Here is a 17610-nt window from a genome sequence, read left to right on the forward strand (position 1 = left end):
AGGTACTAAACACAATGGCTTTCTGGGATCTAATGAACACTTTGCCAGGACAACATCCTCTGGCAGGAGGGTCACTCCTTCATCTTTTGTTGAAACAGGTCTAAGCATCAATGAGTTTCCAGCCCTCCACAGAGTGTCTGCCCACCTAGAGTAAGTAAAGGTCTGCTGAAGAGCTGTAACTATTGTGGTAAATTCTGATCCAGAAGCAAATAGTCTGAGAGGTAACATGACATCTTTGATGAAAGCCTCAATTGTGAAGCCAGAATGTCTGGGTTCAAATCCCAGCTCTGCCACTTAACTATCTGTGTGACCTTGGGCAAATGACTTCACCTCTGTGAGCCTCAGTTTTCTCATCTGTAAAATGGGGACATAAAATTACCTACTACATGTAATCATAAGATTCCCTGGCACTCAAGTGCTGTGTAAGTGTTTGCTATTATGAAGTTTAAAGGCAGGCAAAACCATGCTGTATTTTTTTGGAATACATATGTAGGTGATAAAACTTAAAGAAAAGAATAAACAAAGTAGGTGGAGTTCTAAAGTTCTTTTGGAAAATTTATTTTATCTTTGCAATCTTTTCAACAGTTTGTTCAACAAAGCATTTTTTATTTTTCCATCTTTAGTAGAGACATATTTTACCTGAATGTCAGAATTACCATATGTTCTGAATTGAAGGGGTTTGCTTTATCTGCAAGTTACCAAAGCTCAAGGATATTAGTATATATGTGTCTATTTTAAAACTAGAGATCAAACTCTACAGGACTCGTGAGTTACTGAACTCAGTTTATGATTTTAGGCATTCTTACTCTTTGCAAATCTGCTGCAAAGCCCTCTTTAAGGTGTTGAGAAGCAAAGATGTCACCTTGAAGACTAAGGTGCACCTGACCCAAGCCATGTAATTTTCAGTCACATCATATGTATGCGAAAGCTGGACAGTGAATAAGGAAGACCGAAGAAGAATTGATGCCTTTGAATTGTGGTGTTGGCGAAGAATATTGAATATACCACGGACTGCCAAAAGAACAAACAAATCTGTTTTGGAAGAAGTACAACCAGAATGCTCCTTAGAAGCAAGGATGGCAAGACTGCGTCTTACATACTTTGGACATGTTGTCAGGAGGGATCAGTCCCTGGAAAAGGACATCATGATTGGTAAAGTACGGGGTCAGTGGATAAGAGGAAGACCCTCAGTGAGGTGGATTAACACAGTGGCTGCAACAATGGGCTCAAGCATAACAGCGATTATAAGGATACTGCGTGACTGGGCAGTGTTTTGTTCAGTGGTACATAGGGTCGCTACGAGTCGGAAGCTACTCAACGGCACCTAACAAAAACATTCTAGGGTAGGAGCCCTGGTGGCGCAGTGGTTAAGAGCTCGGCTGCTAACTAAAAGGTTGGCAGTTTGAATCCACCGGCCACTCGTTGGAAACTCTATGGGCAGTTCTACTCTGTCTTATAGGGTTGCTATGAGTCAGAATCAACTTGATGGCAACAGGTTTGGTTTACGGGTTGTTCTAGAGTGAGGTCCAGGCTGCAGATCCAGCTCGGACCCTATCTAGGTGTTGTGTGTTTTATCGTAGAATGTTAACGTCTCTGAGGGCCCATTTCCTTTTCAAATGGAAAGAAATGATTATATCAGTCCTACCTACATCACAGGAATATTTGTGGAGGCAAATAAGATAAGAAATATGAAATTGCTTTGAAACTATTCAAACGTAAGAGTGATGCAATGCTAAAAAATATAAAAAAGATCCCATGCCTTGACTATGGGTAACTACGCCTGAATGCATTGTCCAGGGCTGTGTTTCAAATGTCTCTTAAACCAGAAGTGATTGCTTTTTCTGCTGACATCTACAACCGTTTGTTGTAGGTCTTTTTAACTGCCAGGAAGTTCAACACTGAATACAATACTCAGATTTCAGTCTGGATTTGTTTTCTATTATTTCTTCCTCTTCTCTTTAAGACCATTGATTTTTTATTTCCATTTAATGGCCTTATTCAGTATATATCTTTAAAAAAGAAATATTATTGTGTTTTTTAAATAATATTTTATTGTGAAAGTTTACACAACAAATTAGGTTCCCACTTAATCGAATTGATTCCGGCTCATAGCAACCCTATAGGACACAGTAGAACTTCCCTATGGGGCCTCCAAGGAGCAGCTGGTAGGTTCAAACTGCGGACCTTTTTGATTCGCAGCGGATCTCTTAACCACTGCGCCACCAGGGCTCCTAACAATTTCTACACAAATTGTTCAGTGACATTGGTTACGTTTTCTACAGCGTGTTAACATTCTCATTTCTGTTCTGGTTGTTCGGTTTCCATTAATCTAGTTTCCCTGTCCCCCTTTACCTTCTATCTGCTTTAGAGTAAGTGTTGACTGTTTGGTATCATATAGATGATTTTTTTTTTTAAAGCAGCATTAGTACTCATGGGTGATCTTATTTATTTTATGAGCCAATCTGTTATTTAGCTGAAAAATATACATTTTTTGAGTAGTTTCAGCTTCCTCAAATTGTGAATAAATAAATTATATGCAGATGAACTTTTATAGAGGAATAGGCCCATTTCTCATAACTTAGGGCAATTCTAGCATAAGATATGTAAAGATCAGGTGCCAGCTACCAATTTAACCACATAGAATAATCCTTCTACTTTCTTCCTAGCGCAGCTGCAGATTTGGAGCTGAAATCTTCCACCTCCTCACATTCTGATCGGTCCTCTGAATCTCCATTACCTGAGATCCAAATGGATAAATATCCCGAGGACTTTAGCCTGCTTAAGTTGCAGACAAGTGAGTAAGTCACGGACTCCACCTCCACAGGCCTCAGTGCTGAGGGTCTTTTCAGAAGCCTGCCATACTGTTGGGTACCATTTATTCAAGACCCACTAAGTGCCAGGGATTTGACATGTTTATTCTCTATTTTCATAACAACTCTACTTGGGAGCTATTGTTATGTGTTTTTTAAAAATGAAATGCCTTTATATAGAAACCATGAATACTGTAGCAAAATATTAAAATCATTAAGACATATATAAAGTAGAATATAGAAGTCCTTTCCCCTTTAACTTCTCCAACAGCATCTCCATCCCGCTCCATAGCTGTGAAGAGCTGGAAATACATACTTCCAGAATTTTGAAATGTACATATACGTATACATATATGTACATATGTGTATACATAAACACACTCATGCATATATAAATAATAAGTGAGTTACACTATACAAGCTGTTTTAACTCGATAGTAAATAGATCATGGACCTCTTTCTGTGTCAGTATGTACAGAACTATGTGGATAATACAGACCTATCCATTTACAGAGAAGGATACTGAGTGACTTAGTCATCTAGTGCTGCTATAAGAGAAATATCACAAGTGGATGGCTTAAACAAAGGGAAGTTTATTTTCTCACAGCCCAGTAGGCTAGAAGTCCAAATTCAGGGCACTGGCTTCAGAGGAAGGCTTTCCCTTTCTGTCAGATCTGGAGGAAGGTTCTTGTGATGCGTCAGTCTTCCTTTGGTCTGGAAGCATCTCAGCGCAGGAACCTCAGGTCCAAAGGATGCTTTCTGCTCCTGGCACTGCTTCCTTCGTGGTATGAGGTCCCCAATTCTCTGCTTGCTTCCCTTTCTTTTCATCTCTTGAGACATAAAAGGCGGCGCAGGCTACACCCCAGGGAAACTCCCTTTTCATTGGATCAGGGAGGTGACCTGAGTAAGGGTGGTGTTACAATCCCACCCTAATCCTCTCAACATAAAATTATAATCACAAAATGGAGGACAACCACACAATACTGGGAATCATGGCCTAACCAAATCGATACACACATTTTTTTTGGAACATAATTTAGTCCATGACACTGAGACTCGGAGGGGTGCATTCACCCATACAAGGCCACATATCTAGGAAGCAGAGTGATAGGATTAGAACTCAAACCAAAGAGCCCAAGTATTTCTCAAATAGCCCAAGAGCTCTTGGAGGATCTTTTATCATTTATAAGCACTGTTAGCAATTTTATACTAAAACTACCTAATAAGGAAACAGAGATGCTAAGAGGTCCAGTAACTTGCCTGAAGTCTCACAGCTGCATTTGTCACTTGACATTATCCCATGTATACATTTCCCTGTGTCACCATAGTACAAGTGTGTGCTACTGTTGCTGCCAACATTGCGTTCCATCGAGTCAAGTACCATGGTTGGCCCAGCCATTCCTCGGTTAAAGGGCATCCTTATTCTTCCTACGCAGTTATCAGAGTGAAGGCTGGATCATAAGTGCTTGTAAAACTCTCTGAACTTCCCAACCCATACTCGATTTCCAATCGTGAAATTGGCTTTATTTCTGGAGAGGAGAGGATGAAAAGGAAAAACATGAGGCCTCCTAGGTAGCTCCCTCTTCCGCCACTTCCCTGACCATGACCTTTTGTCTAGTCCCACACAGAGGTTCCCACTGCCCCTAATGGAGAACCAAGAACTATACATGTTGACAAAAGTTGTACAGCTAGATAGTGCCTGGGGAGCTTTCACAGTTTTTTGTCATCTCATTGCGTTAGGAGGCTGGGAGCGGTGCTAATGGAAGGATTTCTGATGTCTTGCAGAAGATGGGCAGCGTCCTGAGTGGACATTTTACCCGAGGTTTAGCAATAATATCCACACCTACCATGTTGGAAAGCAGTGCTTCTTTAACGGGGTCTTCCTTGGCAACAGGAGGTCTCTGTCAGAGAGGATGGTGGACAAGTGCCTTGGGAGGAAGAAATACGGTAATGTTTTCCTCCTGGGCCTTGACTGTGCAATGCCCCAAAATATTCTTCAGTTAGGATTCTGCAGGGCCAATATTCCCCTGAGTCAGGCTGGTGGCAGCCTTGTGGGGTCACCCTAGTGTACCCAGGCAGATAGTAAAGTGAAGGGAACAGTTGGTAAGCTACATTTTTTGGCAAAGCATTCATAGCATATGCTGATCTACATTTTTGTTTTTCTCTGAATTTCATAAAATGGTAATGTGACATTTAAGTCGTCAGAGAAGTTCTTTCAAATACTTATTAATAGAAACCTTCACTGAAGTCCGAAGAAAACAATTTATATTTCAATTAGATGCTTCCTGTCATGTGCATTTAGATTATATTTTACATTCTGCACAAGGAAAACATTCTATAGAACTTAACCTGAAGTGCACGTTGTTATTTCATAGCCCTGGTGGTGCAGTGGTTAAGAGCTAAGCTACTAACCAAAAGGTCAGCAGTTTGAATCCACCAGCTGCTCCTTGGAAACTCTATGGGGCAGTTCTACTCTGCCTATAGGGTCGCTATGAGTCAGAATCGACTCCATGACAATGAGTTTTTTTTTTTTTATTTATATATATGGAAACCCTGGTGGCATAGGGGTTAAAGTTCTGGCTGCTAACCAAAAGTTCGGCAGTTTGAATCCACCAGGCACTCCTTGGAAACTCTGTGGGGCAGTTCTACTCTGTCTATAGGGTTGTTATGAGTTGGAAATCGACTCCACGACAGTGGGTTTGGTTTTTTTGGTATACACACACACACACATATTCTACTTGGTTTATAACTTGGTGAGTTTTCTGCTTCAACCTACCCATATTAGATTTACTGGAAGACCCTAAAGAGTTACTGAGTACCAACAGACTATATATAGCACACTTTTCTGCAGAAATACTCGTGTAGGAGGCAGCCATTGCTTCAGAAATGAATAGGATTGCTATAGCAGGAATACAAAGAAAAAGAAAGAGAACTTCTTGGAGTTTTAGAAATAGACTTTTAAACTCAAAGCAGAGGCTAATGGTTTTGAAAATCAGGGCTTTCGTTTGGATACAGAATACACAAAAAGCCAGACCAGATGAGCTCTCTGAGGAGTTGCTGATACTGGGGTCTCTGGGAGTCCTGCACTCATCCCAACTCTTGAGGTCAAAACTAGTGGGTGAGAGAATGTGAGTGTGGCGGGGGGAAGACCTCGAGTCTCGGGGAAAATAGGCATCTAGCATGACTCTGAGTAGAAGAGTAGTGGGAGCTGTGGGAGATGTATGGGCAGAAAGCCACCCACTCCAGGGGATGCGGAAGAACAGATTTCTGTGCCCTGAGAAAACTGTGGGAGTTAGGACAGAGAGAAATGGAGAAAGAGAGCAAGCCAGGAAGGCTGCATGGGTTTTGCAGCTGGAATGAGGGAGAGCACAGTATGATGCACTGTGGATCATCAAGCCAGGGATGAGGATAAACTTATGTTTTGCTTGCTGCATCGTGGAGGGGATATTTTCCTGAAGATCAGACTAGATGACACATTTGAGCAGACATCAAGAGACTAGCATGGTTCTTACATGTATGCTGACTCTTAGAGGCTAGGAGAGATAAGGGGGGCAGCAGGTACCGGTATGCAGATAGTGATCCAAGACACAAAGTCCTCCGCTAATGACTTGATGGAGTCTCTGGGTGGGGCAAATGGTTAACATGCTCGGTGGATAACCAAAAGGTTGAAGGTTCTCGTCCACCCAGAGGCACCTCAGAAGAAACGCCTGGTGATCTACTTCTGAAAAATCAGCCATTGAAAACCCTATGGAGCACAGTTCTACTCTGACACACATGGGGTCCCCATGAGTCGGAATTGACTCGATGGCAACTGGTTAATGCCTGATGCCATGTATACCTGCTGTGCACACCTCCTATCTCTCACTCCTAACTGAGATGCAGTCAGAGGGTAGAAGGGAAAGAATTTCATTAACTGGTTTAAATCTGAAATGACAGAGAAAAACTAAGGGACTAAGGTTAGCTGTATATTACTTAGGAATGCTCTTGCTATAAGTAAGAGAAAAACCAAACTACCTGAGTCTTAAACCGTGCAATATTTACCGTGTACTTAACAAGAAACTTTGAAATCTAGGTGGCCTGTATGGTCTGGTTGTCCAGTGTTGTCATCAAGGATATAGGTTCATTTTGTCTCTACGTGCCACTATTCACAGTATTTTTGTCTTCATGCTTGTCATCTCATGGTCACAAGATGATTGTTGCAGTCCCAAGCATCACATCTGTATTCAACACACAAAGAAGAGGAAACTCTATTGTAATGCCTGCCCTTTTTAGAAGGAAGGAAAAGCTTTCCCATATGCTCCTTAGGAAACTTTCTTCCACTCGTGTTTCCCTGAATGGGATTATCATGATGATCCAAATCCTAACCTGAATCCATCACTTCTCTCCTAACTCAAAAGTAAACACTATCCTGCGTTTTGTGTTTATTATTCCTCTCTCTCTCCTTCTTTCCTTCCCATTCCCTCCCTTCACTCTCCCTCCTTTCCTCTTGTATATGGTTTTTATAAACACTGAGTAAATGTGTTTATAAAATATTTGTTGAATGCACAGAATAAAACACCACAAACACTTGTGTGCTTCTCATTCCATTTAAGAAACAGGTATTCTCAGGATGCAAGTTGAATACAGAAAAGAAAGGACCATTAGAAAAAGAAAAGGAAAAAATTAAGGGAGCATACATAGAGGAGTGGGGAGGGATGGGGAGCTTTATGTACACAGAAGGCAAAGATAACATCAAGGCAAGGGAAGGATCAACAACAGGTTCAGCCTCTGGCACTGCCACTTAGAAACTGATTTTGACTTCTCTAAGTTTCAGTTCTCTCATCCCTAAACTGGAAATAATAAATCTGATGTTAGCTAAGAAAAGAATATTAAGTACCTTTATATCTGAAGCCTCCAGGATGCCTCTTCTTGAATCTGACAGCTTTCCTCTCCCCACTCCAGTGGTGATTGCTATCCTGCCTTTGTTAAAGAGAAAAACTTTTTTCTTAAGGATATTTTCAAACATGGACCAAAGTGAAGAAAACAGCATAGTGAAACCCCATGTGCCCATCATTTAGCTTCAACGATCAATGCATGGCTAATCTTGCTTCATCCTTACTCCCCTCCCATGAATTATTTTGAAGCGAATTCCATACATCATACATTTCACAAAATACAGATAAGGTTTATTTTTATTAACATAAATCACATTACCAGTCTTAGATCTTAAAATATTATCAATAATTCCTTAATATCACCAAATATTCAGTTATTGTTTAAATATCTACTTATCTCATAAATTCCGTAATTCTACAATAATACATTTTAAACCAAAATAGCCTACCTAACCTATCTTATTTATCTAGTTCTGCTTGATAATACCACAAGCGGGTGGCTTCAAGGAACAGAAATTTATTTTCTAGCAGTTCTAGAGGCTAAAGCCCCAATCAGGGTCTTGGCCGTGTCGATTCTGTCCTTATTCGTAGCCCAGGTGTTTCTTGGTTCCTTGGCTTCTAGAGGACCTTAACATGTACATGCTTGCATCTGTGTCTGTCTGCTCTTTCTTATAATGAAGAAGTGATTAGGTTTAGGACGTACCCTATACCCATATGGCCTTATTAACATAACAATGAAAACCCTATTTCTAAACAATTATATCCACAGGTATAGGGATTAGAATTCTGTCTGTTATCTAGTGCTGCTATAATAGAAATACCACAAGTGAATGGCTTTAACACAGAAAAATTTATTCTCTCACAGTCTAGGAGGCTAGATGTGCAAATTCAGGGCGCCAGTTCCTGGGGAATGCTTTCTTTCTATGTCAGTTCTGGGAGAAGGTCCTTGTCATCAAACTTCCCCTCGTCTAGGAGTTTCTCAATGCAGGGACCCCAGGTACAAAGGGTGCACCTATTCCCCTGGCTCTCGTTTCTTGGTGGTACGAGATCTTCCTGTCTCTCTGCTTTTGTTTTCTCTTTTTTCTCTCAAAAGAGATTGACTTAAGACACAACCTAATTTTGTAGACTGAGTCCTGCCTCATTAATATAACTGCCCCTAATCCCACCTCATTAATATCAGAGAGGTAGGATTTACAACACGTAGGAAAATCACATCAGATGACAAAATGATGGACGATCACACAATACTGGGAATTGTGGCTTAGTCAAGTTTAGACACATTTTTGGGGGACACGATAATTCAGTCCATAACAGTGGGGTAATTATAATAACATTTTTTAAAGAAAATGTCTCTAACATAGGCTCACATTTTTATCTTAAGCTCTTCAAGGTGAGATAAACACAAACAGAACTTGGAGCCCTGGTGGCGCAGTGGGTAAGAGCTTGGCTGTTAACCAAGAGGTTGGCAGTTTGAATTTACTAGCTGCTCCTTGGAAACCCTATGCGGCAGTTCTACTCTGTCCTATAGGGTTGCTATGAGCTGGAATCGACTCGACGGCAAAGGGTATGGACCTCATAATAAAATACTGAATCATTTTATTTCCCATTAAAAGCAAAAACCAAACACACTGCCGTCGAGTCAATTCCAATTCATAGCGACCCTATGGGACAGGGTAGAACTGCCCCATACAGTTTCCAAGAAGCGCCTGGTGGATTTGAACTGCCGACCTTTTGGTTAGCAGCCGTAGCACTTAACCACTACATCACCAGGGTTTCCTACTTACCATTAAAACATATCAATATTTAGAGCAAATCTGTGGGTCACCTTCAGCCCTTTGATTTCATTTTCAAACATCTTTCACAGATATTGATCCCAGGAATGGAATTCCAAAGTTAACTCCAGGGGATAATCCATATATGTACCCAGAACAGAGTAAAGATTTCTACAAAGCAGGATCAACTCTTCCATTAGTGAAGTTCTCAGTGTAAGTGTATGTTAATACCACGGTTACTTAGGTAACTTTAAAGGAATTGTGTCTCTGCTATACATAAATTATGTTTTAAAGGACATAGATCTCAACAGGACAAGATTGGGTGGAAATTTCAAAAAATTTTCGCATCTAGTTAATGTATGCATGCATGCATGTACATGAGTGTGTAATTGAAATTATACACAGGCTCTTGACTATGATTTAGAAATGGTTGTTAATCTTGTTTGTATTGTTATTATCACAAATTTGAAGACTTTTTAATGTTCATACTGAATCAGATTGTTGGTTAATGATGTCTATTTGGATTGGCTTAAACTGAGAACTAAACTTAGACCAAAGTGGCTGAGGAGAAGAGAGGGTCATTAAAGAAAAATAGTTGGTGTATTACATTTAAAATATCATTTTAAAGATCAATCATGTGTGATTTAATGATATTTCCTAAAAATGATTAAAATAATAAAAGTTATGGCCATTATACTTTTGATGCCATAAATGAAAATTAATGTCAGAAAATAAATCATTTTATTGAACACAATGACATTGATCTCTTTGCCACAGAAGCCACACCAGTTTTATGGTGGTTGCCTTTCCTGTTTTTCAGAGTGCCTTACGAAAAGAAATTTGATACATTTATTCCACTTGAGCCTCTTCCACCAATTCCCAAGTGAGTTCTCTCACTGTGTTTTAGATTCTTCTTTATAAAAATATTGATTACTATTTTCTCCTGTGGAGGAGTCCATAGACTTTTGAATCCCAGGAGGAGGGTGGGGCAAAGTTCGTAAGAAAGGTTTTCGGAGAGACATTTGGAGGGTGTCTTATACAGTACTGCTGTCACAAAAAATACAAGTGGGTGGCTTTAAAGAACAGAAATTTATTTTCTCACAGTTTAGCCATCCAGAAGTCCAAATTCAGGCGTGGTTCTAAGGCGAGTTTCTTCTTTGTCTGTTTTAGCTTCTAGGAGTTTCTGACAATCCTTGGCATTCCTGGGTATGTTGTAGCATAAAGACTTGTCTAAACTCATGAGGGATAAGAAGCAGGATCAGCGCAAAGCTGGTTTCTATCAGGTGAAGGTCAAACATACCGCAGTTCTCCAACTTCTTCACCATTTCTGATGCCAGCCATTTCCCCCATTGTATTATTCCTCTGCTAGGTTTGATGATTCATTGCAATGGCCACACAGAGTTTATAGACCATAATCACACAGTTATGTGGTTTATTAGGGAAGTAACAGGCTACAGTTCAGGATCAGGGTCAATTTAGGATCAGGATCAGGATCAGGATCAGGAAGCACACAGGCAAGGTGTGGAAGTCTCCCCTCAAGTGGAGAGCATATCCCTCCCTTCGTCTTTATTGAAGGACAGGGTCCAATCAGGACAGCTCTTTCAGCTGCTCTCTACTGTCAGGGCTCTCTGCTGCTAGCTGGTCCAGCTCATGGCCAGTGTAGCAATTTCAGGACTGCTTGGTTCCCATGTGGCTTGGCTTCTCTGCCAGACCTGCTCTCAGCCAGCATTTCCCTGAGCTGCAGCTTTCTCAGCTGTAGCCTTTTTCACTAGGCTTGGGAGGGGCCTCTGTGTCCCAAAGGACACTCTCCCCTTCTAGCTCCTGCCTACCAGGGAGCCCTCAAAACCTATGTGATTCAGCTGTTTATATATCCCAGTCCTCATCAGTTACAAGGTGGGGCCTCCTTCACCAGACCAGAGTTCCACCAATCCTCAATTATCCGTGAGATGTCAATCAACTCAGGTTTTGTACAAAAGTAATATTTTCTGCTAAGAGAGACCTGCTCCTCACTTAGGCAAAAGTAACACACCCTCTCCGGTAGAAAGGACTCTGGGAGGTCCCCCAAGTTGCTTCTCCAATGAACTAGGGCAAAGGTAACAACTCCTTAGGGGTTAGGGGAAAAGTCTCCCAAGCTATTTTTCCAAAGAACTAAGGCAAAAGGCCACACAAAGGACCTCGTTGCGCTACACTGGACTTGAAGATGCATCTGTCCCTGTTGTCTTTCTCTTCCTCTGTGTCTAGTCTACCCTTTTTATAACTCAGAAATGGCTCTGCTTAGGATCCACCCTACGATGGCGTTACCTCATTAACATAATAAAAGGAAATCCTACTTCCAAGCAGGATTACCTCCACAGGTATAGGAGCCAGGGCTTCAGTGAATATTTTTGCGGGGGGAGGGAGTGGGACACAATTCAATCTGTAAGAGAGAACAAGTATCTGTTGAGTGCAGCAGCTGGGATGCTCACCTGTTCAACCGAAATGATCGGCAGAATACCAGATGTCATGTGTTGTGTTAAGTATGCACTATGGGAAGGTTTACATGAAACAAAAAGACAGGGTTTCTGTTTTCCAGAATTTAACAGTTTGCTGGAAAAGATACATGCTCAAATGATTGTAGATCAGGGAGGATGGTTAGAACTTCAACAGGCAGAGAGAAGGCCATTGCAGCACTCTCATGTTTGAGGGAAGTATCATTCTTCTGATCTCATATTTTTTTCTTAGCTCCGTTCTGAACCTCATTTATTTACCCAAATTAGGTTTCTGACCCAGAAGGAGATGTTTGCCAGTATAAAAAGTTTTGAGTTTCTGATACAAGTCAGTCATATAAGTGTGGATAGAGTGGGCAAGTGTCACGAAGTTTGACTCGCAGGGGGTCAGCCAAGGTAATACTACATTATTACATAAGGCACATAATTAGGGCCTGTCGTGTGTGTATTTTACACTTTTTTATAAACACCATTCTAAAATATTCAAAATAAGAGCAATAACCCAAATCCCACCACCCTACCGAATTACTTACCTTTTGTTGATTGCCTTTCATATGCAAATATGCTTTTTACATTTATAAATCATAGAATATCAATGTATCTGGTTTTCCTAAAAAAGATAAGCTTTTAAAAATTTTTTTGAAGGACAGAACGTTGTGGGACCAGTATATTCTTCATAATCCTTTGTGCTGTGGCCAATAAGGGAATTGGGAGATTCAGATCCTTCCCTCAGGAATCTGATAATGAATAAGATATGAGGCTTATTTCAAGGCTCATTGTCTAGTTGGGGGGGGGGACAGAGACCAGTAAATGATTAATCTTAAAATGATAAGTGAACATGGTCCAGTGTACACGTACAGGGAGTACACAGGTGGGAAAGTTGGGAATGCTTTGTAGAAGAGGTGATATTTGATCTTGGTTCTAGATGATTGTCTTAGTTATTTAGGGTCACTATGAGTCGGAATCGACTCGACGGCAGCAGGTTTGGCTTTGGTTTTTGGTATACCAGAAATGGAGCCCTGTTAGCATAGTGATTAAGAGCTGGGCTGCTAACCAAAAGGTTGGCAGTTTAAATCCACCAGTCACTCCCTGGAAACTCTATGGGGCAGTTTCACCTGGAACTGACTCGACGGTACCCAACAGCAACATAATAGAAATACCAAAAGTGGATGGCTTTAACAAACAGGAGCTTATTTGCCCACAGTTCAGGAGGCTAGAAGTCCAAATTCAGGGTGCCAGCTCTAGGGGAAGGTTTTCTCTCTCTGCTGGCTTTGGGGGAAAGTCCTTGTCTCTTTTCAGCTTCTATTTCTTGTTCCTTGGAGATCTCATGTGCTGTGCCATCTATCTTTCCTCGACTGCTTTCTTGTTGCTTGCTTAATCTGCTGTTTTATATCTCAAAAGAGACTGATTGAAGACACTCTACACTAATACTGTCTCATTAACATAGCAAAGAAATCACTATTCCTAAAAGGGATCACTATAACCACAGGTTAGTAGGATTTCCAACACATATTTTGGGGGGATACAATTTAATCCGTAACAGTGATAAAGTTAGGAAGCAGAGAAAAGAAGGAAGGCTCTTCCAGTTAATGTATGTCTGTATTAGTCAAGGTCCCAGCAGAAAACAGACAGCACACTCAACTGGGATTATAAAGGCAGTTTAAGAAGGGACACTTTACAGATGTGTATTGAAGGAACCAACATGGGAAGGAAAAACATTCCGAGGCTCATGACAGTGAGGAGCTCTTACTACCCCTAGGCCTGAACAGCAAGAAGAGGGCTATGGGTAGCACAGCAGTGAGAGCTGGAGCCATGGAAGGACTGCCTGACAGGAGCTGTGACCATGGAGAATGCAGCCCCTACCAGAACTGGGGTACCTCAGGAAATAGAGAGGGAGCAGAGGAGCTGGGTGAGAAATACCTCAACCTCCCTCTTTCCATCCCCTGATCTTCTGTTACTACTCCCATTAGCCAACCCAGATCAAAGCCAGAGGACATGGAAGTGCCAAGGAGATGAAGGCTGCAAAGGTCAGCCTCCCAGGCTGAGAGTAGGGCAGAGGAGGGCAAAAAGAGATCTGAGTTTGGGACAGGGGCAAATGGTGAACAACTATCATGGTGCATTGTTTTGAAACCGGTTTCCTAAAGTGGAGGTTGTTACGGACTGAATTGTGTCCCATAAAAACATGTTTTGGAATCATAACCCCTATACCCGTGGATGTAATCCCATTTGAGAATAGGGTTTTGTTATATTAATGAGGCCATATCAATTTAGGATGTCTTAAACCTACTGACTTTTGTGATATAAAATAGCAGATTAGACATAGAGACAAACAAACACAAGTGGGAAAAGATAGATTCCATGTGGAGGTCACCAAGGAACCGAGGAACAGAAGCTGAAGAGATACAAAGATATTTCCCTAGAGCTGATGGAGAGAGAGCCTTACCGTAGAGCTGGTACCCTGAATTCAGACTTCTCGCCTCCCGAACTGTGAGAAAATAAATTGCTGTTTGTTAAAGCACCCACTTGTGATATTTCTGTTACAGCAGCACTAGACAACTAAGACAGAGGTCTTATTATTTTTGGAACATGTAGTATTCTGTCTACTGACAGTGTTTGTAAATTTTGCATCAGACAAATCCAAACTGAGAGTCTTTTCTTCTTCCTGTAGCTTGCCTTTCTGGGTAAAGGAGGAGGCCAACAAGCTGAGTAATGAGATAAGAGAAGTTGAAGAGCTTGACAATTGGCAACCATCGGTGCCCTTCCTATCAAGTTTACTCCCTCCTGGTGGGTTAAAGAGCATTCAAAAACTAACGTAAAAACTAGAGGCGAGACCCAAAGAGCAGACTTTTGAGAGGCTTCCATCAATGGAAAGAAGGCAAAAGGCTCTCCTGGAGTGGGAGTGGATGGTGTCTATTGCCACAGGCAGTGCTTTGGGCAGATATCATGGCTCTGCATCTCAGGTTGACTGTGTTGGTTGAGAACTGTTAGTCTTGCAATGGAACACAGCCTTTAACTCCATTCCTCTCTCCACAGGTTCTTTGGACTTTACAAAACAATCCTGAGCAGAGACAGCCCACAGAGCAAGCGCTGATGAGCCTCATCCAGTTGATTATCTTTGTCAGTGTTGCTGTCCTCAATCAAATGTTTGATTTCAACAAGCCAATCACCGTACTTAGCTTTTTTTTAACTTTATATCTTGAAAACTTTCAAACTTACCGAAAAGTTGCAAGAATAGAACAATGAACACCCATATATTCTTGACCTAGATTCTGCAGTTGTTAACATCAGTCCACATTTGTGCACGCTCTCTCTCTCATATTATTAATATTATTATTTTGACCATTTGACTATACTATTTAAGAGTAGTGGTAGACATCATAATTCTTCACACCTCCATACATCAGCAGCATCTCCTAAGGTCAAGAACATTCTCTAACATAACCGTAATACGAACGCCAAGTTCAGGGAATTTAACATGGCACAGTGGTTAAAAGCTTGGTTGCTAACCAAAGGTCATCAGTTTGAATCCACCAGCTGCTCCTTGGAAACCCTATGGGGCAGTTCAACCCTGTCCCATAGAGTCCCTGTGGTTCAGAATTGACTTGATGGCAACGGGTTAATATTGATACAATCCTATTATCTAATACATAGTGCTCATTCAAATTTTATCAATTGTCCTAGTCATTTCCATATGGCAGTTTTTTTTTTTTTTTTTTACTGATCCAGTATTTAATCTAGCCATCATGGTATTGCATCCAGTTGTCATGTCTTTAGTCTCCTTTAATCTGGAACGGTTCCTCAGCTTTTCTTTGTTTTCCATGAAATTAACATTTTTGAAGCATTCAGGTAATTTCTTTGGGTTTGTCTCTCTGATGTTTCCTCATGATTAGGTCCAGGTCATCCATTTTCAGCGGGAATATCACAGACATGATGACTGTCCTCAGTGCATCACGTTGTTTTCTTATTTGTTCTAGAATTGCTAGTCAGAGAGCATGGGTAGATATTTGTTCCCCTTCTGGTTTTAAAAGTCAGAAAAATCATTAAGAAGGAGTGAAGAACACACACATCCAAGTCAGAGTAAAACACATCTGTAAAGCATTGTTAAGGAGTCTCTGTGTGGTGCAAACAGTTCAGTGCTTGTAGCTGAAACGTTGGTGCTTCCAACACACCCAGAGGCTACTGTTCTTATTTAAATTTTTTTTTTTTTAGCATCGTTACTGGTTATAAACATAGGTACCAGGTCAAAAGTTTAGCCCAGAGGAGACAGACCATCTGGACGAGAAAGCAGTGAAGTGATAGGCTAAGGGTATCATGGTGACAGGAATCCAGGCCAAGCTTACGCTGGATGAGGATGAAGCTTTCTTTGGTTAATCAATTTGTCAATCACCATGATGTTTATTAGTACCTAGTATGCGTTCAGAAGCCCTAGCTTGCCTGCTAACCGAAAGGTCTGCAGTTCGAATCCACCAGCTGCTCCTGGGAAACCCTCAGAGGGCCACTATGAGTTAAGAATCGACTCGACAGCAACAGGTTTGGTTTGGTTCAGTATGTGTTCAGTACCATATGTGAATTGGTAGATGGGTAGAAGACATAAGGTATCGACTGAGGCCCTAATATGTGCCAGGCACTTTATTAGCTTTTGTAAACAATATAGGTATAACTCTAATGAGTGGTAGATAATTCCAGTGGGAAACAGATATTAACCAATTAATTAGACAAATAATTACAGTTGTGGTAAGTGCTCTGAATAAGCACTTGAAGAAATACTAGGTTATGAGAATGAAAGGTGAATATGACCTACTCAGGGAAGGTTTCTTCCTGAAAGTGACAATTTGAGATTTGAGAGATAAGTAGGCATTAATTAGTGAACGTAGGGGTGTATCAGTTACTAACAGTTTGGCTGCAAGTAACAGAAAACTCATGTAAATGGTTCAAATAAGACAGAGATTCCTCACCTGTCTTAGTTATCTAGTGCTGCTATAACAGAAATAGCACAAGTGGGTGGTGTTAACAAAAAAATTAATTTTATCACAGTTTAGGAGGCAAGTTCCAAATTCAGAACGCTGGCTCTAAGGGAAGGCTTTCTCTCTCTCTCAGTTCTGGAAGATCCTTGTCTCTTTGGCTTCTGCTTCCTGGTTCCTGGAGGTCTCCATGTGTCTTGGCATCTATCTTCATTTCTCCTGTGTTCCCTTGTTTAATCTCCCTCATATCTCAAAAGAGACTGACTCAAAATACACCCTACACAAATCCTGCCTCATTAACGTAAGAAAGACAACCCATTCCCAAATGGGATTATACCCACAGGCATAGAGGTTAGGATTTACAACACATTTTAGGGGAACATAATTCAATCCGTAACACAACCCCGATAACAGAAATCCACAGGGTAGTAGTTCAGGACTGGTGGGACAGCTACACAGTTGATTATCAGAACCCATCTCTTTCCATCTTTTTGCTCCCTCATCTTAGCACTTAGCTTCCATCCTCAAGGTCACCTCATAATCCAAAATAGCTCCTAGTGTTCTCACCATTACATATACACTTCAGGCATACAGAAGAAGCAAAGGGAGAAAGAAAAGGGTGAGCACCAGCTATCTGTCAATTCCTTTAAGAAGCTCTCCCTTCTATCTAACTGATTACACTTAACTTTAAGGTTGAGAAATGTAGC

At 41.1% G+C, this 17610-nt stretch overlaps 1 protein-coding gene across 1 annotated transcript in view; it reads left to right on the top strand.

Moving 5' to 3' along the window:
* SPATS1 (spermatogenesis associated serine rich 1) overlaps positions 1-14814 on the top strand; it is a 30691-nt gene extending 15877 nt beyond the window's left edge. Inside the window, exons 4-9 of the mRNA XM_049873188.1 lie at positions 3-150; positions 2667-2794; positions 4596-4757; positions 9549-9669; positions 10277-10339; positions 14611-14814. Coding sequence (XP_049729145.1) covers positions 3-150; positions 2667-2794; positions 4596-4757; positions 9549-9669; positions 10277-10339; positions 14611-14758 — 770 coding nt within the window. The 3' untranslated portion in view covers positions 14759-14814. The remainder of the gene's footprint in view (positions 1-2; positions 151-2666; positions 2795-4595; positions 4758-9548; positions 9670-10276; positions 10340-14610) is intronic.
* The last annotated feature ends 2796 nt before the right edge of the window (positions 14815-17610 follow it).

This window comes from Elephas maximus, chromosome 1 (assembly GCF_024166365.1).
Source record: "Elephas maximus indicus isolate mEleMax1 chromosome 1, mEleMax1 primary haplotype, whole genome shotgun sequence".
Lineage (NCBI taxonomy): Eukaryota > Metazoa > Chordata > Mammalia > Proboscidea > Elephantidae > Elephas > Elephas maximus.